Raw genomic sequence first — 25,211 nt, 5'->3', positions numbered from 1 at the left:
CGAAAAGGGTCTGATCACCACATCGTCAAACTGACATGCCTCCTGCTGTTACTCTACCTACATCCAAGTAAACTCCTCCTCACGTTGCTCAACTTCAAGTCAGCAACAGTTTCCTGGAAAGGCCAGATCTTAAATAAGCGTCAAATAAGTGCATGCTTCCTTGGTTCCATGGTCTTTGAACGTCCCCACACAACCCACCACAAAATGTAAAGGCCTAATTATATCTCCATCGGCTTCCACGGCCACACCTACGGGCCAGAAAGTTACCGAGGGTCACGAGCCTGTGAATTTGCTTCCCCATTGTATGGAGCACGCTAAGGCAGGATGCTGCAGCCTCGCCAGGATGTGATTCAGCGTCCTGTTTTGAACAGTTAATAAAGTCAGCAACTTCTGCCCCAAGATCTCCCACCAAATAACTGGGAGACAATAAATATTGCGGCGAGCAGGACTTGTCAAGCATGCAATGAGCGGCTGTCCCCACAAATAAATCCTCAAGGCAGCTGCCCCGGCATACCCCCAGCCCCGTGCACCTTCCCAGTACCATAAACACGGCCACTCAAAGCTGCAGATACAAGCCACTCACTCAATGCTGCCCCCAGCAAAACACACTCATAAATCCCTAAAGAATGTAAAAATCAAGGTGTTAATAAATAATTTTTGGTGCATTAAAATATAATAGACAATAAAGTGTAAGGTATAAACATCCCCAGCTGTGGCGGGCGCTCAGTGCAGCGCAGAAGGAGAGCTGCGCAGAGAAGAGTCTGAACGATGGGCTGGAGTTGCATTTGCTCTTCGAGTATCCAAACTGAAGAGGACAGCCATAGCATCAGCGAAGAATCTGCTTTATTACAGTGATTTTAACCAAACAGCCTCCTTATAACGAGTCCTCTGGTGTGTGCCAGCCAGGATGACACTCTGGGAAGAGTCTGTCTGCAGCAATCACTCCTCCTGTTGATCACTGAGCTGCAAAAGGGAGTTTTCATCAACCTGAGGGCTCCACCTAATTGCTGCAGCGAACGCAAAACCAAGTCAAACCAATGCCCAGTGTAATTCCACTACCTTCAAAAGAGAAAATTACTTTACTTCATAAAACTACAACAAAAAAGCGGTACTTAAAAGAACTTCAGAGCTGGTTATCAAACCAGTGTGGCGAAGCATGTTCATTCCCAACCACGTAAACATGAAAAACAAAGGCGAGTAAGCGAGGTGGAAATCAAGTGGGACATGGAGCCTTCTACCCATCACAAACTGCCACAGGTTCCTCTGAGCTGAAAAGCCGTAGGACTCTTACGGCTGAAAGGTTTTAATGCTGAATAAAACTAAACAGACCTAACACTTCGAGTGTTTCAGAAGATGAGCTAATAGTCATCTGCCAGGCCGCAGATGGGAGAAAGGGGCCCGGGAACACTAAGTAACTTGGCGAGGTACACGGGATGGTATCAGCAAAGAGAGGAAGATCCCCAGTTTCCTCTTCTTCCTCTGCCACCTCTCTGTTCAGCAGGACACTGGATGCTCCAGGCAGCACTCTCAGCACAGGGTCTCCACTTCGCCATGCAGCATGGAGAGGCAGCAGAGCAGCGTACGCCATTAAAAGACTCCGCAAATGTATACAAGCTCAGTCCTGAAAGCCTTCACCTCCCACAGCTGCTCCTGCCAGCTCTTAAAACTGGGTTTAGTGGTGTCAAACAAGAACGGTTCTTTCCATAACAATCTTCAGGCTTGATCAGAGCCGGGAGACAACTAACTCCCAGGCCCTTCTGCAGCAGCTCTATCTCCATCTCCCTGCAGAAGGTGCCCAAAACCACTCACCCGGCCCTGTTTCTGACCGCATTCAGATTGCGATTGGAAAGCCAATAATGGCAAAGATTACAGAATGACTGGCTAAACAAACTTACTCGTGTTTGTAATTAAAACCAGTCATTATCTTGCTGCATTTGCCAATCACATCTGAGAAACAGCCAACACTCACAACACAACTGCCTTTGTAAAACATCTCCTTTGACTTGGTGCTAGAGAGCCAACCGACGGTGAGTGATGAAATCAATCAGGTTGCACCAAAAAGCAGTGTAGGAAAAATTGCACATACCCCATTCTCCCAGAGCAGTCTGCTCAGCTCTGCTCTCCGTCTCCCCTGCACCCGATATCATCTTCTCTGAGGTTGCTCTGAGCTAAAAGAGCACGATGTGGCTCCACGATAAGGTGGCAGGCACCGGGCACACAGAGCTCGCGTTGAACTCAGCAGACCCCCATCTTGTAAAAGTTAAGGTTGTGTTTAAGCTAACGCATACTCCCATGGACTTGACGTAAGAGCACCAGCAGTTTTATTAAGATTTGGGTGAGATGTCTCAAGGTCCTGTGGGCGCGCTGCATCATTAGGGAAAAAAGGGGATCAAGGCACAACACCCCATGGCTGATTTGTGAAGGAAGAGTTCAGCAGACGCAGATAACGCTGAGAATCAGACACGTAAGCTTTTGTCTGCACCAGCTGCACCATGCCCGACTGGGCTGTTAGATCTGAGTCTGTGTTCTTACTTTTACTTCTGCTAGGAATCTGTACCCACCGGGGAGCAAAATGGGCTTCTGGCCGCCCGCTGGAAACTGTGCGGGTGTTACCTTATTGAGGCTTCTGCAAAATTTTTGGAAAGTGAGGAAGAGACTTTAAAGCACATTAATGTCTAAGAAAATAATAATGTCTAACAACAATATCTTTGAAAGAAAAGCTGAACCTTGAACACGTCCCCTCGGTCTATTTTAGGGTAGAAGCCTTCTCAGGGAGAAAACAAAGAAAAGCATTTTGGAATGACAGAAATCGTAAGGAAGGTCTGCTGCTCTTAGACAAGAGAGCAGCAAGACATGCGGCTGGTCATAAACCCATGACGCAGACCTGTTCCTCAAAGCAAAAAAAATCAGATAGCTCACACAACCAATTTTTTGGAATGAATGAAAACAATCTGTTCAGCAAGAGGATGAGTAAGTTATGTCATAAACATGTAACATTCACCCTCTATTTATGAAATGCAGTTTGAGCTGGCAGCAAGATGGGGTCTTGTTTCCAACAACCCTTCCTTTTTCAAACCATTAGGATCTTGGAGGTCTGCAAAGTCAGGCTCTGGACTGATGAGCCCTGCTCTCAGGGCACATGTGACAAAGCACAGCTGTCACCTAAGCCTCCACCAAGGCTAGATGTGGACTTAAAGATTCACAAATATCATTGTAGCCCATTCCTGCGTTTTTTCCAAAGGAGATCTGAACTCTGCAGCTGGAGTAGCACAATGAAGTTGAACAATTCTGCCACCCCATGGGCACTGGGTAAAGTCTCAGCGAATTGATCCGGAGCGGCTGCTGGTAGGAAGGGGACAGGATCTACCCACCTCCCCACGAGAGGAGCTTCATTTGTCATCTATGCTGTGTCCACACTAGAGTCACACATTTTCTTCAGTCCTTGGCAGTGTTTCCCCCTGAGGCTCGGCACAAGAGCCATCCTATTCTTGAGGTCTATCTAGTGATTTAATTACCAGATTCTTATCCTGAAAATCATATACAGAAGAGCAGCCCCAAGGAGATCCCAGGGGAAGCTCTTGGCCTCTCAGTATCTAAAGTCAGTGCTGCAGCATTTTTCAACGGCCAGTAGAAAAGTAGCAGTCTTTAAGCCCAGTCTCACTACATCTACCCCCACGATTACTCTGGGCAGTGATGGATGCACATGCCTGGCTTGCAAAAGGCCAGACAGAACAAAGGTAGCCACAAAACCAATGATCTCCCAACGATTTATCTGTACATCGTCATTGAGTTCATTTGCAATGAAGATGGATAAAGCTGTATTTCCTTTTACAGCATAGGAACCATATACACAAAAGAGGAGGCTATTATACTGCTTACGTAAGCCTTACTATTTAATACAACATGGGAAAAAGCACAAGAACTAAGATGCATTGCTATTCATGACCTCAGCAGGTTCCTGCTTGAACCTTGAATTGTACAATAAGCCCCAAACCAAGCTGGGAGCAGAACTGGGAATCCTGAATTTTGCCTTAACTGACAACAAAATGCATTCTCCAGAATGAATGCCATTACAAGCTGCCATTAAATGCCTATACGCAGGAGACCACACAGCAACCAAATGTACATTTCTGACCCACGTGCATACAAGCAGGACAGCTACCAAATGCCAGTCTTCCCAAATGGGCTGCAGCCACGACAAATAACCCCAGGTCACAGAAACTGCAAGGCTTGACACTTTCCTCGTCTGTAAAGGAGCAACTTTGCTTTTCTGCCAACTTCTCTTGCAGGGTAAAGATGGTCTGTACCCCAATATCCGCTTGCTGCTCCCAAAACCACAAGGGCAACCAGACTTCAAATCAACTCCACTTTGTTCTAGTCTCAGTCCATCAGACTGTGACAGAAAACCCACTGCCACTAGTGTCTCAGGCTTTGTATCTCTGCAACAGTAGTCCTCAAAGCACAAAACGGGATGGAAACAAGACTGACTCCAAGCAGCAGTGTGAGTGGCTTTGCTTTTACCCGAAACCAGGATAATTAAAGTAGGAAGTAGTAACAAGGAGAAGCAACCAAGCCTGCTGAACCGCTGTTGTGTTTTTACACTTTATCTCTTGGATTGCAGTTTACAGTCTAGAGAGTAAGAGCTGTCCGGAACAGCTGGGTTTAGAGTGAACAATCCACGTAATTACTCAGAGTCCCATTAGGCCAGGGTCCCACCAAAGTAGCTTGATCGTTACTACTTCTGATCTCTGCACAATGTCAGTGAGAGAAGCACTCCTCTTCTCCAGCAGGATATCTCAGCCCTTTCCTCCCCCTCACATGAAAAAAGTGGCTCTACACAACCCCACTATGAAAGGAGTCCTGACAGTTAATACCCAGGAACGAGCAGAGCTCTCCCCTGCCCACCCTAGGAGCATCCCCCCCTTCCCTACCCAGAGAGCAGCAGCAGAGACAGAGATGCTGCGATAACAGTTAAGTGCTGTGGCCAGAGCTGATGAGCAATTTTCCAGTTTCTTCCCACCAGGAAAAAAACCCCACAAACCCTCTTTTTATGCTTTCAGTTCATGAAACACTCATCTCAAAATTAAACTGATAAGGGAGAGAGCATGCCCAGTGTTTAGCTCTCTGCAGACTGCACAATCCCCTCCAGACAAGCACACATGCTCGAGACCGGAGTCCTGCGCGGGATCAGGACTCAGATACACGGCAGACAATTAGCAACAGTGGAAATGCTGTTTAGAGCCAAATAGCTCTGCTTACCTCACATTTAATTTACGCTCTTCATCACTGCCAACCTCCAGCTGAGGGGAGAAAAGAAGGATACAGAGAAAGTTACATGCTGGTTGTTTCCATACTACAGTTTTACAAAAACCCCCACGCTTTTTAAAACCGTTCCTGTGCTAACAGGTTTTGGGTGGTTGTTTTCTGCAGGCTTTTTCTTTCCGGTGCCAGGGATAAATGAGACTCCCTGGCCATATATGCCATCAGCACCCAGTGCCGAGTGACAAAGGGGCTGACGGGGATTTTAAAGCTATTAGGTCCTAATCCTGCAAGCTGGTCCTGGCGCGCAGATCGGTTTGAAGATCGCCAACCTCGACGTCACCAAGAGTGCACACACACCACTTCCACTGAGCGCACGCATAAGGGGCAGAACCTGTCCCGAAGGCTGCTAACGAGGAGCTGGGCACAAATTAATGCCGTAATTCAGGGTGTGCAGCGATAGCACAAGTGCCCTCCAGTGGATACAGCCAAAACAGCCCAGCTGGGATTGCCCCAGCATCCAGAACCTGAACCCCAACCTGGCACTGATGTGCAGCTCCACCTCATGCTCCGGTGGGGCTCCTCTGCCATCTCTGAGCTGCCACCTCACCAGCGAGGCCACCTCCACCTGGATGCTGGCAGAAGATGGGTCCTGAGGCTAGGATGATGCCCACCTGGTTGCCCACTCATCAACAAGTCCTATGTGTGCTGCCTTCCTAATAAACACACCGCTTTGATGGCAGGCATGCGTTAAATGGCCACTTTTTCAACAGGTACTGGTGGAAAGTCCCCCTGGAAGCAAATGTGGCTGCTCAGGTGACATTACTGGTCCTTACACTTTATTTAGTCTCCTTAAAAGAGACGCGTGCTAGCTGACTCAAGCCTACTTTCTGAGAGAAACATTTTCACATTGCCATACTTCCCAGCCACCCCTTTCAACTTCTCTATTAGCTTCTGAACAAAATTCCGTATTAAAGAAAATCAGAGTTGGGGTTAATTGTAAAAAAATATTAAAAAAGGCTCAAAGATAATTCTCCTCCTTTGGTGCTGTGTAAGAAAGATGGAAGAGCAAGGGCCAGGAGCATCCCCTCAGAGGGCAATGTTGCACCAGGGAGATAGTTTGGACCCATGAAGCAAAGCGGGGACCTTACAGATCGCCCCACAATAGGAAAACCTTCAAACTTGCAACACACCGGGCACTAGAACTGAGGGACACGAGCCTTTAAGAAATCATGCTCCACCAGCACTAACGCTCAGGGAACATTTTGTTATTTACTACAACGTTGCTTGAAACCCACATCAAATAAGGGACACCGTAAGGGTTACTTGTTTCCAGGTGGTTTTGTAGAAGTGAAAAATAAGGAAATAGTTTTATGTAAAATGTTCAAGCTTGAAGTGTGTGTAGGACCCGGGCTGCTCCTCACCTCTCCAAGCTAAGACTCAGGAAGCCAGAGCGCACAGGAGCCACTCTGTTTATAATCTGCAAGAACCAAGTAATGCCAGGAAAAAAACCCCAAATGCAACCACACGGGCCGGATATTAGAAATATAGCCATTTGGAGGAAAAGAGATACACAAAGCCCATCCAAAATGACTGCAGCTGATGGGAGAAACATACCATCGCTATTTTTAGTCTGTTTACAGTGTGCAGTGGCAGCACAGAGCCAGCCCGCCCAGGGCAGCAGGCAGAGCTCTGGGAACACCCCGAGCCCCCAGTGCCCCCCGCCATCAGATCCCCCCCCAGCCCTGGAAAGGTCTGGCAGGTTTTTGGCCTTTGTAAGGTCACCCTCCTGTTTGTTTGGGTCTGTCACGTAGCAACAAGGGGGAGAAAAACATTTTTTTTTTTCTTTTTAAATAAATGTGACACTCAAGTCATGACTGTCGTCAGCCGAGGCTCAGCAGAGCCGGCCCCTGAATCTCCTGCAGGCTCATCTTTTGCAGAAGCTGACTTGCTTTCTTGGTCAATTCTCCCTATATTTGCTATTTAAAAGCTGCAGTAAAACTAAAACAAGGCAGAAGCACCCAGCATGGTGCTTCAGCCTTGTTTTGGTCAGAGCATCCTTCTGAGCTGGCAGGTTTTATGGTGCACCACGCACAGGACGCCGTGGATCTGCAGCTGCTCACCAGCACCATGGATCCCACCATGGCATGGACACCAGCGCCGGGGTGAGACCTCCACCAGACGCATCCTCATCCCTCCCCGGGGACGGTGCAGAGTGTGGCCAGGCTGAAGGACCTGGCACGGGGCGGGAGGTGGTGTGGATGGGAGATAGCAGCGGAGCTAACAAGTGCCTGCAAGTTTGCAAGTGTGTATGAACTACTCTCTCCCACTAAGAATTTACAGCACGCTATGTTAACACAGCGGCAAGCCTCTTCCAGGCAGCAGCATCCATTTTATAAATTCCTTTCAGGCTCATGAGTTAAGAGAGGCTGCAACAGCTTACTCCCAATTAGCAAGGACATTTGATCATCATTCTCCATTAAAACAAATATCTTCTAATAATTATTCACACAGGCTAAAAGCCCCAAAGAGCCATGATTTTCCTTGCAAGATAGATCATAAAAGATCAGGGAGCGCACTGGCACTTTTTGATGGGATTTTTCTTTGAAATTAACTTTGTAAAAACAACACGCTGAATTTGGAAAAGGATGGTTTATAGTTTTATGGTATTTCATGCCAGAGTGGACCATTCAAACAGAGCTGATGTCTTCCTCTGGGAGCCACCAAAGTACACCCGAGCCATGGATGCTGGTGGCAGAACCGCCCTGCCACGGACAATGCCAGGCGGCAAGTTTTGGGCAGCATTTTCGGGAGGGAAAGGGAGAACTGTATGGTCACCCACTGAAAAAATAATAACGAACACAGAGCTCCCACACAATACAATGTCCAACACGGGTGCATGTAACAAGGCGAGAGGCAAACCACTTTGACTCCTCTCCCAACTGCGTCAGTTAAATCCAGTCTAACTCCACTGCCTGCAACAGGGTTACAGCTCATCTACACCTGTCTAGATCAGGTGGCCACTAGGTCTCATTTATGACTGTCTAACCAGAACGCAACAAAATTCCTTCTGAAAAATCCTCAGAAAAAGCACAAGTGTTGTCTCCATGTTTCGCAACACGTGGTCCAAACACTGTGTCCCTGCAGCCTCGGGAGCCAAAACCACACGACATGGACCACACGGCAAAACAGTTGGCAAAAGGAAGGGATGAGTCACGTCTCCAGTGAGGGCCATGCAAAGGGAACCCCCACGGCCCCTCCGGGAGAGGGAAAACCTGTGAGCCTTGTGGCACTGTCCCCCTCCCGCCTCACCCCCGCCGTCGGGCTGGCTAAGCAGGGGAGTCACAGGGACCTGACAGGTGACAAATAGGATTGTTTACCTGGCGGGAGCGGGGACACAGTGAAGCCAAGGGCAGTGAGCATCAAAGGAAAGAGGTGGGGAAGAGAGGGATGCACAGGGAGGATATGCAGGGAAACACCTGGGGGGTCACAAAAGGGATGGTTTAGGAGGAAAAAAGGGATGCACGGGGAAGAAGAAAAAGAAATTGGAGGCTGGAGTTGTGTTTGGGTGGTGCATGGGAGCTGCGGTGAGGGAAGACAGAAGCCCAATGCCGGGCAGAGGCAGGAAAAGGTGTTTCTGGTTACAAGAGCGAAGAAGGGGGCATGCAGCAGAGCTAGGACAGACAGGGTGCCTGCGGTGCCTGCCCCAGCAGGGCAGGGATGCGCAGAGCAGAACGTTATGGGGGCAGTGGGTTAAATGACATGTCCATGACCCTGGAGCAGCAGAGCTGGGAGGGAAGGAGGGGGCAGCAGCACGGTGCAGGCTGTGCCACGCGAGGAGTGGCAGCCGAGGACAGCACGGCACGGGGATGTCGCACAGGTATGGGGTGGAGCGGGATGGGAGCCGCTCCAGCAGCAGGGGCTTGACCACAGCTGCCTCGGGGAAGGGCCAGCATGAGCTCCCTGTGGGGCAGAAGCTGCAGCAGGCGTGGGGAAAGGCAGCACAGCTGCACAGGGAAAGAGGGGCAACACAGGGGGTAAAGCAGAGCACCCCTGGGGCAGGAGGCAGTGGCGGCTGTGGGGTGACAGGGAGGGAGCAGGCATGGGCCAGCACGCACTGCCGCTCCATGGAGACAGGCCCAGCACGCTGCCCACAGATTTACCTGGCAGAGAAGAGCAAAGCGGGCTGCCCCGGGGTTTAGCCAGCCCAAGATAATGCCGGGTGAGATCTGAAGTGGGGGGACAGCCACGGAGGAAAGAGGGCTGTGTGGGGGCAAGGAGGGGACGGCCAGCGTGCCGTGGGGCAGAGCAGGGAGACGGCTGGATGGTCCCAGTGTCTAAAGTACATCACCGGGCCTGACTCAGCCTGGCAGCATCATGGTGCTGGGGGCTGGCAGGGCTGGGCAGCACCGGCGGGCTGCGGTGGCCGGGTGGCTGGGGGAGGTGGGGGCTGCGAGGCGATGAGGACGGGGGGCGAGTAGCTGTGGGGGGCCAGGGGGCCGTCGGGCTGGCCACTGTGAGGGGGCCATGGCCCGTGAGGGGATGGAGCCAGCGGTAGGGGATACGGGAGGCCGGGGCCGGGGGGCGTGAGGGACCAGGGCCGGGGTCCGTGAAGGGATGGGGCCGTGAAGGGCTGTGAGGGGCCAGGGGCCTGCGTGGGGCCTGGGGCCGCGTCCCTGCGTGGGGCCGTGAGGGGCCGTCGGCCGTGAGGCGCCGTGGGGGCCGCGGCCGATGCGCGGGGCCCGGCCGCGGCGCTGAGGGGCCGCGTCCCGCCCCGCTCCCCCCGCCGCCGCCGCCGCCGGGGCCTGCTCTGCCCCCCGCGGCCCGGCCCGGCCCGGCTCACCTCGCTGGTGCTGGCCGAGGAGGCGGCGCTGGGGGTCGGCGAGCGCTGCAGCGTGACCAGCGCCATGGCGGCGGCGACAGTATCGGCAGGGCCCGGCTACAAGCGGCGGCTGCGGGGCGCCGGCCGCCTCCACCGCCCCGGCGGCTGCGCAGCCCGCCCGGCCGCCGCGCCGCGCCGCGGGGAGGGGCGAGGGCGCTGCGGCGGCGGGGGCGGCCCCGGGGCGGGGCGGGGCCGGGCGGGACCCGGCCGTGCTTCCCCGCGGCCCTTCGGGGCTCTTCCCGGACTCCCACGCTGGGCCACCCCACCCCACGGGGGAAGCGGGGTCCAGCCCCACCCCACGGGGGAAGAGGGGGGGTGTCCAGCCGCTCCCCACCGGGGGGTCACGGTCCCCCATCACCCCAAAATGTGTCGGTGGGGTCTGGGCTTCGCCCCTGAAGCACCCGCCGGGTGCAGCAGCCAGGAGCATCCTTCAAACCGGACCAAAGAAAGTGCGAGGGGTCAGTGGTGCCGAAAGCAAGAGGCAGACGAGTAATGGGGTAATTAGTGTAAGAGGCTTTGCTGATTGTATGTAAAGCCCTTAATAATTCAGGCCGTTGGGTGGCTGCCTCTCCCCCTGCCACGCTGCAAAGGGGAGCTGTGCAAAAGCACCCTGGGGTCTGTGGGGCTGGATGCCCAGGTCTTGGACAACATCTGCCCCAGGGGGATTCTCCTGGGAGCATCCCTGGGAGGATGCGACCATGGGGCAGCACACGCGGCGGTCGAGCCTCCTCCTTCACGGCATCCCGAGCCGCATCCCGAGCCGTGGCATCGCTGGCTGCTACCCTGGGGAGCCGGCAGTGGATAGGGTTGGTCGCTCACTGGTGCTGCTGTTCCTGCCGAGGGCAGGATGGCAGCCTCCGAAACGATGCTCAGGGTTGGAAATGTGTGCAAATGGTGGCAAAGCAATTAAAGGCCTACCTAAATACCAAAAGCCCTGAAGGTACCATGTGCTTAAGCCCTATAAAGCCTTATACCCTCCCAGGCCGTCCCCGTTGACCTCTCCGGGTAAAGCATCCTTCTGCTCAGGGCAGTCTGTGCCTTTTGTGGGACCGAATTCCTGTTGCTTGCAGTGGGTCGTGCTTGCGTGGCTGAAACCCCGGGCCCAGGACTCAGAGACGTGTCTGCAACTTGACTGTGTGCGAAATTAGTTCCCATTTTTTCTTTTATCCTCATTACCTCTCTTATAAAAGCCCTAGGCACAGTAAAATCCCAAATTGTAGTGGCTCTGCCCAAGCACGACCTGTGCTTCCAGGGCTGCCTCTGCTTCTGGTAATGGTATCCACACTGACAGAAACCTGGTTTTTCAGCCCAGAACCCAAAGTTGTGGGTTTTGTGAAGGGAGAGGCAGCTTAGAAATGACAAATGAAGGCATCTGACACCAGAGAGGGGGAAGCTGGGTGGCACAGCTCCTGAAGTCTATCAGGAGGCAGGCAATGCTGTTTCTCTCATACCATACAAAAATCAACACCGAAGTAACCAATTTTCCCAGATCCTGCAGGAATAGGGTGGTTGGGGAGTCCCATCCCCGTGTCCCCATTGTCCAGAACCTGTCATTGGGGCAGCCAACAGTCACCATGGTGACACGTGTCGATGATGGCGTTTTGCCACGGACCGTGGTGCCCCCGTTTTCCTTTCAGAGGCGCGACTCCGGGGCCGGCTGCCAGCCGTGTGCAGGGTCCGGCGTGGGGAGCTCCACCTCCCCGGGGCCGGAGCACAGACTTTGGCCCCATTGCCCAGGGGCGGGCTGTCATCCCGCTGCCCTTGGCACTTAGACCTTGCACTGCGGGCAGTTCGCTGGGCTGTAAACAAGCTGCCCTGTGAGGGTGGCTCTGTCGAAGTCTCTGAAAACCGCAGCGGCTGCCCCGAGGACCACGCATTCTGCAGGTAAGCTGGTGAAAAACATCTTTCTGTTATTTATTGAGCAGCGAGGCAGATACCTCCCTGGCTGGTGCTGCAGGGGCAGCCCAGGCGCGTCCCTGCGGCTGCAAGTAGAGGAGGCAGCCCCAGTTCCTGCCGGCCGTGGGTTATAAAACCACAGCAGATGGGAAGCAGTGCGGCTCTCCCGCTGCCATCCGTGCTTCGCCATCCCGATGACTCATCCCTCCATCCCCGCAAATGTCACTCCCCCCGTGGGCTGCTTTTCACAGCGGAGATGCTGCACTTCACCTTATCCAAATAAAACCGTGGGCTAGAATTTACTTATGCTGCCCAGAACTAGGTCTGGCGTGATGGGGGTGTCCATCCCCCTCCCCACACACTGGCAGCTGAGCACCCAGGATGAAGTGATCCACAGGGTTGTACCCACAGCCCTTCCCCAAATTGGTCCTTGTCTGCTCTCTGCCCAGATGGTGACCATGGGGCTTTTTCCAGGCTGCAAGGCAGGAAAGCTCCGTCAAGAGGGAAGAGTCAGGGGACGGAGGGGGGCTGCAGACCCTCTTTGCAGCTGGCGTTCACATATAGTGGTTCTCCCAGCCGGTGCTGGGGGGGGTTTGGGGTGGTGGCACGGTCGCCCTCACGTGCAGGCAGTCCCAAGGGCAACGGCAGCGTGAGGAGCCGTCCTTGTATTTATCACATCTGGCATTACTCCCTGGAAAACACCCGCCATTTCCCATTTCCTTTATCTGTGCCCACATCTTTTGTCTCCAGCCCGTGCCAAGGGCTGGGAAGAATTTGGAGCACCCCGCAGCGGGGCTGGGACACTGGGCACGGAGGGCTCATGCCATCCCGTGGGAGATGGTCCAAGTGGGTGGGTGCACCCACCTCTCCCCAGCTGCTCGCCCTCGGCGCGCTGGTTGCTGGAAGGGAGAGAGGAGGGCGCTGATGGCGGAGCCGATGTCTGTGCCACTCTGCCCGGCGCTGCTGCAGGGCACGAAGCAGCCACGGCTCTTTCTGCCGGGCAGAGGAGCGTGGCCATGGGCAGCTGAGCCACAGCATTCCTGCTCGCCAGCGGCTACAGCACGGCCAAGGGTAGAGCCAGGGATGCCGCCCCGAGCACAAGAGCTGCAAGCAATGGAGAAATGTTGCCCTGCCTTCATGGCAAGCTACATCCTTCCCATCCACGCTTTCAGTGCCTGGTCAGCACAGGGCAGGTGTTGAAGGGGACTTTGGAGGCTTTACTGAGAAATGCACACAAAATGCACCAAGCGGCAGCTCAGCCCCATCCCTGCAGTCCAGCTCCACTCCAGCAGCAGAGCCAAGGCTGGGTCAGGTCCTGCGGGAACCTGCGCCCTCCCTCTCGGGAACCCCCAGCTTCTCCGAGCAGCTCCCCAGCCCCGGCACTGTCCTTCTCTCCCCTGCAAAGAGCCGGAGCCATGCGTGTGGCCATCATCGGGGCCGGGGTGATCGGCCTCTCCACCGCCCTGTGCATCCACGAGCAGTACCACGGCCTGGTGCCCTCCCTGGAGATGGAGGTCTATGCGGACCGTTACACGCCCCACACCACCAGCGACGGGGCGGCCGGCTTGTGGCAACCCTACCTGAGCGACCACGGCAACCTGCAGGAGACGTAAGTGAGGATGAGGATGATGATGATGATGAGGAGGAGGAGGAGGAGGAGGTGGCTAGTGCTGTGTCCCCATTGGGCACAGCTCTATGGGGCTGGCAGAGCCACCGCTCCCCTGTTTTCATCACAGGCTCTGGAATAAAGAGACGTTCGATTACCTCCTGGGGCACCTGGGCTCAGCGGCAGCGAAGGAAATGGGACTTTTCCTCATTTCTGGCTACAACCTGTTTACGCAGCCGGTGCCGGTAAGGAGCAAGTCACAGCCAGGGCTGGGAAGGGCTCCAGCTCGGAGGCTGCCTGGGGGCGGGCAGGGTTGTACTTCTTCCCAGCCGATGTTCTGAATGTTTCTAAATCCTTCCAAGTTTGTCTTGTGACAGTTTGCCCTGGGACTCGGTGTTTTCTGTGCCCCCGGTGCGATGTTGGTATGGAGTGAAGGGCTGAGCCCTCCGAGGGTGGGAGCCGGCAGAGCGTCGCCGGCCAGGCTGTGCTGCAGCCACACGCCCGCCCGCTCCTTCGGGATGGGCTGTGCGGCGAGGATGTCTGTCCCCTGCACCTCCTGTCCCACCGTGGCATGGCCATTCGGGTCCATTAACGAGCTCAGACCTTTTTCCCTCTTGCAGGACCCATCTTGGAAGAACATTGCCCTGGGATTCAGGAACTTAACACCAAAAGAGCTTGAACTCTTCCCTGGTTACAGGTATTTTTCAGTCTGTTTTCTGGAGAGTCACTGATGTGCTTTCCCCAGGTATGGCTGGATGGTCTCATCCAGCGAGGATGAGAAACTGCGAGTGCAGAAGTGGCCTTGCTACGTTTCAACCGCTTCCCTTAAAATAAGTAGGAAACACCCCAAACAAACAAAAAAAGCATCAGCCCGGCATATAAACCATTCCAGCGCCGCCCGTACTTCACCAGATATTGTCAAACTAGGGGGAAGGAAATCAGCAGAAAATGTTTTATGCTGTAAACAAGAGGGAAAAAGTCATGCACTTGTTGTGCAAGGGAGAATTGGGGTCCCGGAGGTACAGTGGCCGTCGGGAGCGCCGGGGCAGGAGGCGGCTGCTCATGTAAAGCTGCTGCGGGTCCTTAACGGCGTCCTCTCCTCGTCTGGTTTCAGCTACGGCTGGTTCAACACGGCGCTGATGCTGGAGTGCAGGAGCTACCTGCCGTGGCTCACCAACAGGTGAGTGCGGGGCTGCCGCGGTGCCGGGGCTGGGGCTGTGCCGGTGCGGGAGCCCTGCCGCTGCCCCCGATTTCTCATGGGCGGCAGGTGTGGATTTTCATCCTGCACATCAGGTGTTGCCCCGGATCCTTCCCTAACGCCGAGTTGGTGGCTGAGTCCAGGCAGCGCTGATTTTAGGTGGCCGCCCCGTGTCCTGCGGCACCTCCGCCCTGCTGACGGTGGTGGCTTGCACGTGCCAGCACCCACAGGGGACCTGAGCATCCTCCCCGGCTCTCAGCAGCCCTCACCCCGTGCCCCGCAGCAGGGCCGGTGCGAGGGCATGGCAGGACGCGCCAAAGGAGAGAGGAGACAGGGATGCATCCCTGGGAAGTTGGGAAAGGGGTCTGGAATTCCTGCTTGTTGCCGCAGTGGGGAAACAGGCTCCCCACTGTCATAGTTAGCCCAGGACTGTCTTTTTGTGCGACAAAAATAAAAGTAATGGGATGCTTAGAGCTGTGTCTGAGCACTTTTAGCCATGGGAGTATCTGGGGCTTGGTTCTGCTCTTGTCGTTTCTAACGAGGGGCGGGTGCCCTGTCCGCAGCAGAAAGCTCCGATGCCGGGCTGAGCAGGGCTGGTCACCCTCGGTAGCTCTGGGCCATTAGGGAAATGAGCTAATGACGCGAGACCGTTAGGAACCACCAAGAAGACCACGGGTGTTTATTACAAGGAGCAACAAGCCGTATTTATTCTGGGTGTCAATGACAAGCGCTAATTTGAACAGTACATTTGCTTTTAATTTCCTGGTAATGAATGAACTTGTTCTTCTTCCCAGGTTAATGCAGAGGGGAGTGAAGTTTTTCCATAAAAAGGTTGACTCTTTCCAGGAGGTGAGTGGTGATGTGGAGCCGGGGCAGAGCGGGCATGGCCCTGTCCCGGTGTGGAGAAGCAGCCTGCAGCGGGCACCTGCTGCTCCGGCATCTTCCTTGGCACAGCCAGGACAGGGGACAGCAGCAAGAGCATGCCAAGATCTGGGAAAAAAATTCCACCAGGAAAGAGAAAGGCTCTTGGCCATCAGGAGGTGGCTGAGAGGGGTTGGGGTAGCACGTTTGGCCGGTTGCTGAGCGAAGATGCAGCCAAGCGTGGGCAGTACGGCTTCCCCTTAAACTGCAAACGTTCTCCTTGCCTGCACACATGGGGTCCCTGCGGGAGCCGTGCCGGGGAAGCGATGCCCTGGATCCGGCCCTTATGCTTTATTCATTACCAGACTGTTGGACCGAGTTCTTGGCTGGGCTTCGCTGCAGGAATCTCGTGCCCGCCGTGGGCAGCATGGCTGTGTGCGCGGCTCACCGCGCCGCCTCTCTCTCTCCTTAGATGTTTGCCCAGGGCGTGGATGTGGTGATAAACTGCACCGGGATGCGTGCGGGGGAGCTGCAGCCTGACCCGGAGCTACAGCCCGGCCGTGGACAGGTCATAAAGGTGAGGGGGGTGCGGGGCTTGTGCCCTCCCTCTTTTTTCAGGAGGAGTCCTTTGTTAACCACGTAGCTGTGCCCTCCAGGGCAAATCATGGGTTTGTGGGCTGGATCCGCGCTGGGATCAGGTCCTGATTCCCAGCAACTGTTGGTCATGTGTGTGGAGGCCAGAGCAAAAAGCCTGGATCCTGTTCCTGGTTCAGCCGTGGGGATGGTCAGGCCAGGTTGGACGGGGCTTTGAGCAACCCGGTCTAGCGGGAGGTGTCCCTGCCAACCGCATCCTGGGCTGCATCAAAAGAGGTATTGCCAGCAGGTGGGGGGAGCTGATTCTCCCCCTCTGCTCCACTCTCGTGAGACCCCACCTGGAGTACTGCGTCCAGCTCTGGAGTCCTCAGCACAAGAAGGACACGGAGCTGTTGGAGCGGGGCCAGAGGAGGGCCACGAAGATGATCCGAGGGCTGGAGCCCCTCTGCTGTGGGACAGGCTGAGAGAGCTGGGGGGGTTCAGCCTGGAGAAGAGAAGGCTCCGGGGAGACCTTCCAGCCCCTTCCAGTCCCTAAAGGGGCTCCGGGAAAGCTGGGGGGGGACTCTGGATCAGAGAGTGTAATGATAGGACGAGGGTTAATGGTTTCAAACTGGAAGAGGGGAGATATAGGTTGGATATTAGGAAGAAATTCTCTGCTGTGAGGGGGGTGAGCCCCTGGCCCAGGTTGCCCAGAGAAGCTGTGGCTGCCCCGTCCCTGGAGGGGTTCAAGGCCAGGTTGGACGGGGCTTGGAGCAACCTGGGCTGGTGGGAGGTGTCCCTGGCCAGGGCAGGGGGTGGAACGGGATGATCTTTAAGGTCTCTTCCAACCTGAACCATTCCATGATTCTATGGTTATTTGGGGAAACAGAGACTCATGCCAGGTAGGAAGCTTCGCCGCTTGCCTACCTGCCCTCCCCTCTCCCTCTCTTCCCACGGCAGTGCAGGGAAACCAGCCCCAGCTGTACATAGAGCCTGAGCAGAAGGGAGGGCACCACCTGCAGACCCCAGTGGCCACGCTCGCCGAGCTGCCCACGTCCCTCCCGCTGCCCCCCGAGCCAGGGACCCCGCTCTCCGGCTCTCCCTGACCCTCTCCCCTTCGTCTCCCAGGTCCTGGCCCCGTGGGTGAAGCATTTCATCATCACTCACGACATCAAATCCGGTATCTACAACTCGCCGTACGTCATACCCGGGTAGGTGACAGGGGGCGAGGCAGGGTCCGGCTGGCGTTAGGGACGCTCTGCTGCCAGCGCTCCCAAAGCCCCAGCTCAGGCTGACATCTGCCCTGCAGCAGCCCCGGCTGGGGCTGGTACCCGGCCCGATGGCGCTTTTATTTGCTGCGTGGGAGGAGAGCAGAAGGATGTGGGCAGGCAAAGCTCCTACGGTCAGCACAGAGAGTGACCCCGGCTCGGCACTCGGACACAGGGAGGGTCCAGGCTGGTCCTGGGATCCTGGCATCTCAGGTCAGGCAGCACCACAGGGCTTCGGTGTCCCTAGTCCTGTCCTTTTCCAAGGAGCAAATCCCACCAAAGCAAAATGCCAGTCCTGGCCAGGTCCTCAAAAGAGCCAAGCACTGACAGCGGGGCAAGCATTTTGGGAGACATATTTTATTTTCACGTTTTTACCCAGTTCTCTCGTCAACGGTGTTGACGAAACTGCTGTACAGCAGCTCATTGTGGGGAAAAGCTCTTCTGATTCGTGTTCCCATTAAAACCAGTGGCAGGAATCCTTTTTACTGTAATAAAAGCCTACCCTAAAAAGCTCAGCCTTCCCTACACTGTTACCCTGAGCTGTGCCGGTGGCTGCTGGTGAGGCATCTCCTGAGAGCATCCCGTTCGGTTTAGCACCCACACAGGGCTCCCGGCCACCTCCCGAGGAGGAGACCCAGGGGAAAACCTTATTTCTGTGTCCCCATAGGGGTGCGAAGGGCTGAAACAAGATCCTGGCCCCAAAAGCACCATCTCCCGAGCTCAGCAAGCGGCAGTGGCTGTGCCCGGGCAGAGCCCAGCTTCCAGCGCTTCCCTTGCACTTTCCACCTGCTTCCCACCAGCAGCTTTCTTTGGGGAGTCGGGATCTGTTTGAGACGGCAGCGTATGCGTGTACCCAGGGAGCTAAATTACAGGATAAAATAAATACATGTCTGCTGTTCATCCCGCCTCTGTTTCCTCCTGAGAGCGGCCATCTACCCTGCTTTGGCAACGGAGAGGCTTTTTTAAGCTGTAACTTGAATGCTGCGTTTCTGGCACTTCCTATCGTGCTAATATTTCGGGGTTAGGCAATAAGCCGTTATGTAAATAGGAACTTTGCATGCTCACAGCCCCCAGGCAAAGTATTCCGAGCGATTCCTGATCGCGGTCCCAGCTCCGTATGAATTTCTCTCCCCGTGTTTATTTTAGTTTGAGCTGTCACAGCCGGGCAGCGGGCTGGCTCCCGAGGGAAGCAGCCGGGTCCAGCGTTCCCGCATGGAGGTCACTCTTCCATGCTGGATTGCTCAGCCCCGGGGGGTTCGCCCCCCCGCACGCCCCCGGCATCCAGCCTTTTTGTCTTTGTGCTTCCCAGGGCTCATGCAAGGTTTTGGAAGGGTCCAGCAGGTACAGACACCCCCAGCGCCCCCCAGCCTTACCCTGTCTCTCGTCCTTTGTTAATCCACGGGAGTTTTGGAGCGGCAGCAAAAGAAATCTGTTTCTTTGTGTTCTCCACTGCAGGCATCCCGTCCCTTCCAGCAGGAATATGTTTCTCCAGTTTCTCCAGCAGGAATATGTTGCAGGCTCAGGGTGTAGCAGGATCCGTAGCAGGATCCGTAGCAGGATCCGTAGCAGGTTCCATAGCAGGATCCATAGCAGGATCCATACATCACTCACGCTCAGAGTCCCTCCACGTGGTGGCCCAGCAAGGGACGGCTGGGGACACTCCCTGTCATTTCTCTCCTTTGGTTTTTGGTGCAGGAGTGAGTTCACGGTCTTGGGAGGCATCTATCAGCACGGCAACTGGAGCGAAGAAAACAGCGCCCAGGATCACAAAACCATCTGGGAGAACTGCTGCAGGCTGCTCCCCGCTCTCCGGGTGGGTGATCCCAAAGGAATGCCCACCGCTGGGCTGCGGGACGAGGCACCCGTGGGGAGGGAGGGGACACGGAGAGCCTGGGTGCTCCGGCGCAGCTGAGGCTGGGGACAAACCACAAAATCTGAACCTTTATATGGTGCCTTCAGCAGGCCAGCAGAGCTGCAAAGCCACCATTGCTTATGCAGCGAAAGCCACCGCGCCAAGAAACACGCTGTTGACGGGTGAATTGTGCACGTAGAGTAACCCCGGGCAGCACGCAGCACTCGATAAGAGGGTAACACACGGGGCGGTGGCACGGCTCGGCGTTTGTCAGTGCTCGTCCTGCCCGTGGAATCATAGAATCATAGAGTCATGGAGGTTGGAAAAGACCCTTGGGATCATCGAGTCCAACCATCAGCCCCACTCTACAAACCACCTCGGGCTCCGTACACCTGGCTGGTCGCCAGGCCGGGTCTGGGGTTGGCGTTGCTTTTGTGACGAGGTTTGTAAGGAAAAATTACTCAAAAAGCTGGTTAAGAACGACAACAAAAGCTTTGGGAGGTCCCAGCCCTTTGGTCATGGTGTGTGTCCCCCCACCGGCCTTTCGGCACTGCTGAGAGGCCGGTGAGCGGTGAGGCTGGTTTGTGTCGGCTCCTGGCGCTGCCGTCGCGCCCCGCGTCAGCAGGAAAGGCAGCGCGGGGCTTCGGCGCAGCGGTTTGCCTCCCCGGCTCCGCTGCAGGCTGGCCATGCGCGGGATGTGATCCCGAATTGTTCCGCCCAGTTGCCCCTTTGGAGCATCACAGGAGGCGGCGCAGCCGCAGGGATGGGGGGGTCTCCCCCGCTCACCGTAAGAGCCCTCATCGGACGGGACACTTGGTGCCGTGACGTTTGGCTGCCGTAACCCGGGGAGATGCTGTGCGGGCGCTGATGGGCTTTTTCCTTTCAGGAAGCAAAGATCGTACAGGAGTGGAGCGGCTTGAGACCAGCGCGTCCCCGGGTTCGCTTGGAGCGGGAGACCCTCCGCCACGGGCATTTCCAGGCCGAGGTACCGCGCGCAGCCCCGAGATGTGCCGTTAACCCACAGGGCCGTTAACCACCGCGCTAATTGCGCATCAGTCGCTGCGACCCTGGCAGTGCGGCACCGACATCCAGCTGACGCTGGTGCTCTTCAGCCCGCAGCCGCGCGGCCCCGCATTCGTCAGTCCTCCCTCTGTCTCCCCTCTAATAACGGGCCAATCTTTCAGCCAGTTTCAGCCCAGCATCGGAGATAAGTGTCAAAGACATTGAGTTCTGTTGGATTTTATGGGGAGATTGGGTCGGGAGCGCTCCTGCCAAAGGAAAACCTGCAGCTGGAGCTTAGTCCTTAACAGACACCAAAAAACCCATATGGGAGAAAAACTCCGAGGCAGCAAACCCCACGGGCTCTGCTGCTCCCAGAATCACAGGAGGCACTTGTGAACCATGTTTCGGTGTCAGCATTTAAAGCGGCGCAGTTTTCTGCTGGGAGCCCGTAAACGTACAGCCCTTGTGCGCGCGAACGTCGTGTCTCCCTTTAATAAAACCCAATATGCATTTTTTTAGTAAAATGCTCACGGCCTCCAGCACTGACGCCAGGTTGTTGGTGCCAAAGCCTGGACTTCTCGAGGTTTCTTCCCATTCGAAGCTCAGCAGCAGCACGGAATGAAACGCGGGGAAGGCACCGAGGGCCGCTGTGGGGCCGGACCTGCCCTGGGGCTCGGAAAAATTCAGCTGCCTCTGTGTAGGTGAAGCTGGGTGCCGAGTGTAAAACTGCCCCAGGGCGATGGCTCTTTAAATTGCCCTGCACTGCTAATATAGCTTTTAAGAGAAAGGAGACAGGGATGGCACGAGTGTCAGCGTGCCACCTGTTCTCGGACCCTCAGCTCAGCACCCTCTCACGCAGGACCACGTCAGTCCTTGGCGCTGCTGCCCGAGCGCTCCGCAGCAGCCCTGCAGAGGGAATCCTCCGTTTGATCGCGTGTATATGTCTATAGCTTAGAAGAGGAGATTAAAGCTCCAAAGGGGATGGCGACTGCAAAATGTAATTAAATGGAATGAGAATATATTCAATTTTTAGCTGGAGAATCTTGGAAAGAAATCGGTGTACTCAGGCAAAGCCCGGAGCGTGGTTCAAAGCGGTGCTGTATTTGAATGAATTTGTGGCTCGCTCTGTTCCTTTATCAGCGCACGGTACCTGCGCTGCCCGGGCACGGGAGAGGTGTAGCTATCGATCCCGGCCGTGGGCCAGGGCTCCTGCAGAAGCACAGCGATTTACCTTGGCAGGAGCGAACTCGAGGTGGGATGGGACGTGTTCTGCTCCGAGGACCACGGCTGCGGCCCCGCTGCTGCCTTTCCCCAGGGCCGGAGCAGCTGCAGAGGATGCTCCGCAGCCCCCCTGAACCACCCAGAATTCCTCCTGCCTCTGCAGCGGCTTTTGGAGGGAGGGAAGGAGCAGTGGGAAGCGCAGTGGGAGCTCCCAGATCGAGCGGTCGATCCAAAGACACCGAGGACATTCCCAGCCACCGTCGTGGCTCCTTGCTGCCCTTAACCCCAGAGAGCTCCAGCGCAGCTTTCCCAGCACTGATCCCTTCTCTTCTCCCCCAGGTGATACACAACTATGGCCACGGCGGGTTCGGGATCACCATCCACTGGGGCTGTGCCATGGCAGCAGCCCGGCTCTTCGGGAGCATCCTCCAGGAGAAGAAGCTGGCCAGCCCGCCGCAGCCCCGCTTGTGAGTCGCCTGCTCGCCCGGGGATTATCGTGACAGCAGTAGCTTAGAAATCACTGCAGAAAGACGCAAATAACACAGTGATACGTGTGGGCCTCTCAACTCCCCCCCTCCCCTCGCTCCAGCACCCGTCCCTAGTGTCTGGTTTTCAGGTCGCTGCCAGTTCTGTGGCTGCCATTTGCCAGACGGCTGCGTTCCCCCCACCCTGCCCTTCCCCAACCTGCCTAAAGGAAGTGCTTTAAAATACGAACTAATTATCTGTGGCAAAGTGCGCTTCTGTCCCCGGGGGGATCAGTCTGCAAAGGGCAGGCAGAGTTCAGCTGGAATCTTCCTGGTGCTGCAGTTCGTCTGCGCCACGGGACGGGATCTGAAACCAAGCCCGTGCCACCTGAGGTCTTCCCTGCCTGCTCCGACACCCAGCGTGTAATTAGATTTGCAAGCTTCCCCCAGGAGGCAAAAGCTCCTTAGTAGGAAGAAGCTCTGAAGCTCCCAGGGAAGTAACAACCGCTCTAAAAGCACGTGTTTCAGTTACAATTGCCTGCTTACGTTCATGCCAGGACAAAGCATGGGTCTGGTCTATACAGCACCTGGTTAGTGTATCTGGCAAGAGACAGCAGCCCTTGCCTAAAATGGGCTTTCCAAATGATGTTTTTAGCAACAAAAGCAACATGTTCCAGCCCTGTGTACTTGCCAGACTCTATATATAGCAGAGAGCATACGGAAAATAGCTGTTCTCGTCCCTAAAACTCCCACGGGCCCTTTGGTTTCTCATTTTCTCCAGCCGTGAGACGCGCCTGGAGCAGCAGCTCTGAGAGAGGAGGTGGCTCGGGGCGGGTTGTGCCTCCCGAAGGAGTTGGGGACGACTCCCAGGGGGGTATGACTTTCGGGGGGCGTTCAGTGCCGCTGCTAGGGACCCCTAGATGCGCTGTTCTGAAGAGAAGAGTTTGGCCCATTTTTCCACGCCGCTTGTTTTTCCTGCTCTAAAAACCACCACAGACAAGGTACTGAATGGGCAAGAAGCATTAGCCTCAAATCCCGAGGCTGTCCCGAGCCCAGCACGCGGTGCCTGGCTCGCTCCGCTCTGCAGATAAGCCAACTGGTTCTTACTCATCTGTGATGCAGCTTCTCTCTCCCCCTCGCTCCGTGCGCCAGAAATAGCTCATCGCCCTGATTTGCGATGCCCCGGGCAGCTGCACCCAGTGAATGCGAGATGCTGCGCTGCAGCTGGGCTCCTTCCACCTCCTCCTGGGCACCTGGATTTAAAACAGTCCCACAAAAAGCGCCCCGGAGCGGCTCCCCGTCGAAGGGCCCGTCTCCTGATGTGCTGCTTGTTTCACCGAGGAAAAGAGAAACTCGTGAAGGCTTTTTAGGCAGCGATCCGCAGGCAGCGCTGCTGGAGACGGTCCACGCGCAGGAGAAGTGCTGCCTCGTGGACGCGTTCGAGACTTGTCTCATTTTCAGCAGCGCTGTGGAGGTTACCCTGGCCCCGGGAGACCTTCCCGCAACCTCGTTTTCCACCGCACGCGACGTGACCATTGTGTGCTCCTCCAGCGTACGCACCCTTGGCAGCCAGAGAGCTCTGACGAGCTTCGCTGAGCACATCTGCTAATTGTCTGCCCTTTTACCAAAGCGGCGATGGTTACTCTCACCGTAAGGGTCGGAATTTCTCAGCGGCTGCTGCCCGGTCCCCTTTCCTGCCTCTCTTCCTTCTGTAAAGGTGCGAGAGGGTTGTCTTTGCCTCTGCTGTGACACCTGCGGCGCTGGCAAAGTGGCGTTGCGCGGGAATTCTCATTCCTGGGGCACTCGAGTCCAAGGCAACACTTCGCTGTCGAAGGCACCAGCGAGAGCGGGAGCCCAGGCCCTCTGGCTGCAGTTGTGGCCTCCTCACAAAGGTGGTGTGTGAGGAGATGTGGTGCTCCTCACATCCTCGGGAAGTACAAAACGCCTTCTGCTAGCCGCGGAGAGGTGACAGCAAGCTCTGTTAGCTGCTACGGGGTCATGGCACAGGTCAGGGCAGACCAGGGTCCGTCCTCGGAAGGCAGCGGAGCGTGGGGGGTGTTGAAGAGCCTGCTGATGTCTGGTGAGGAGCCTGCTGATGTCTGGTGAGGAGCCTGCTGATGTCTGGTGGCCCAGGCACCTCCGCACTGTGCTTAAAAACCCAAGGGGGACATAGGAAAACCAGGCGCCCCTGACACGTCCATGTCAGGTCCAGTCTGTCTGTCAAAGGGGTTTCCCGCTTTATCTGGCAGCTCACCTGATATATCGCAGCCACATTCAAAGGCGTATGATCAAGGAAAGGACAGAAAAACCAAGAAGACAATAGCTGGAGAAAATTTACCACTGATTAATGCTAAACCTGACGGTCTGTGGTAGCGCCTCAGTGGAAGCCATTCAGTGAAACGGCATCCACCCCATTTCACTTGTTCCAAATATGAGATGTTAAGGACCACGTTCTCCTCCCATTTGCACTGCTGTAAATCCCAGACCCCTTCCCCGATTTCGGAAGAGCTAGGCTGGGTAGCAGGGGTGCAGCAACTTGCCAGAAGCAGTCGATTCTTGCTGATCTTAAAGCCTCTAGGAGCAGCTGATCTGTCGTCTTAGGCAGGCGCTTAGAAAACAAGCAGAGATGATGAGAAGTGTAATTTTATTTGCAGTCTAATTTTGCTTATTTTCTAAAAGGCCAGGATTTAATATGCGTGCACAATAAAGGTAGTAACCAAATATCTCGCGTGTGATGCTTTCTCTTCTTAATGATGGTGTGGAGAGCGTCTCAAATGCTAATTCCATAGAAACAGCCCCGTAGACCATCATTCCACGTCTCCCCACACATTTTGCCGGAACACTTCCCCCTGCAGCAGGAAAGAGCCGTCATTTCGGATTCTGAGTAGACAAATAAACCTGAAATACCATTGTGTGGAATTACCCGGCTGCCTGCATGTTGTTGCTAACAGCCCCCGGCCCATTAAGAACTCGTGTTCCCGTACAGAAGCGTTTGGGACGCTCTCCTGTGGCTGAGCCGATGGCCGCGTTTTGAGACGGGAGCGACAGGGAAGGTGTTTGACACTGCTGGCAGCAGAGGTGAAACCCCGCGGGACAGAAGGGTCACGAGATTGGAGTTCGCTTTTGTGG

At 55.5% G+C, this 25,211-nt stretch overlaps 2 protein-coding genes across 2 annotated transcripts in view; one reads left to right on the top strand and one right to left on the bottom strand.

The window, feature by feature from the left end:
* SSH1 (slingshot protein phosphatase 1) overlaps window positions 1–10,258 on the bottom strand; it is a 40,756-nt gene extending 30,498 nt beyond the window's left edge. The window contains exons 1-2 of the mRNA XM_063350937.1: window positions 10,103–10,258; window positions 5,260–5,300 (exon numbers count right to left, since the gene is read on the bottom strand). Of these exons, the coding sequence (XP_063207007.1) occupies window positions 5,260–5,300; window positions 10,103–10,168 (107 nt within the window). The 5' untranslated portion in view covers window positions 10,169–10,258. The remainder of the gene's footprint in view (window positions 1–5,259; window positions 5,301–10,102) is intronic.
* Window positions 10,259–10,680: 422 nt separating this feature from the next.
* DAO (D-amino acid oxidase) lies at window positions 10,681–24,775 on the top strand. Its single transcript, XM_063351605.1, has 11 exons — window positions 10,681–12,025; window positions 13,443–13,646; window positions 13,774–13,888; window positions 14,264–14,340; window positions 14,758–14,823; window positions 15,636–15,690; window positions 16,175–16,279; window positions 17,404–17,486; window positions 19,239–19,356; window positions 20,282–20,380; window positions 21,958–24,775. Exons 2-11 carry the CDS (start codon window positions 13,453–13,455, stop codon window positions 22,087–22,089), a joined length of 1,044 nt encoding a protein of 347 aa, XP_063207675.1. The 5' UTR covers window positions 10,681–12,025; window positions 13,443–13,452; the 3' UTR covers window positions 22,090–24,775.
* Window positions 24,776–25,211: the final 436 nt, after the last annotated feature.

Source organism: Chroicocephalus ridibundus, chromosome 13, assembly GCF_963924245.1.
Source record: "Chroicocephalus ridibundus chromosome 13, bChrRid1.1, whole genome shotgun sequence".
Taxonomy (NCBI): Eukaryota; Metazoa; Chordata; class Aves; order Charadriiformes; family Laridae; genus Chroicocephalus; species Chroicocephalus ridibundus.
The sequence above is the reverse complement of the archived record's forward strand: the minus strand, read 5'-3'. Positions and strand labels throughout refer to the sequence as shown.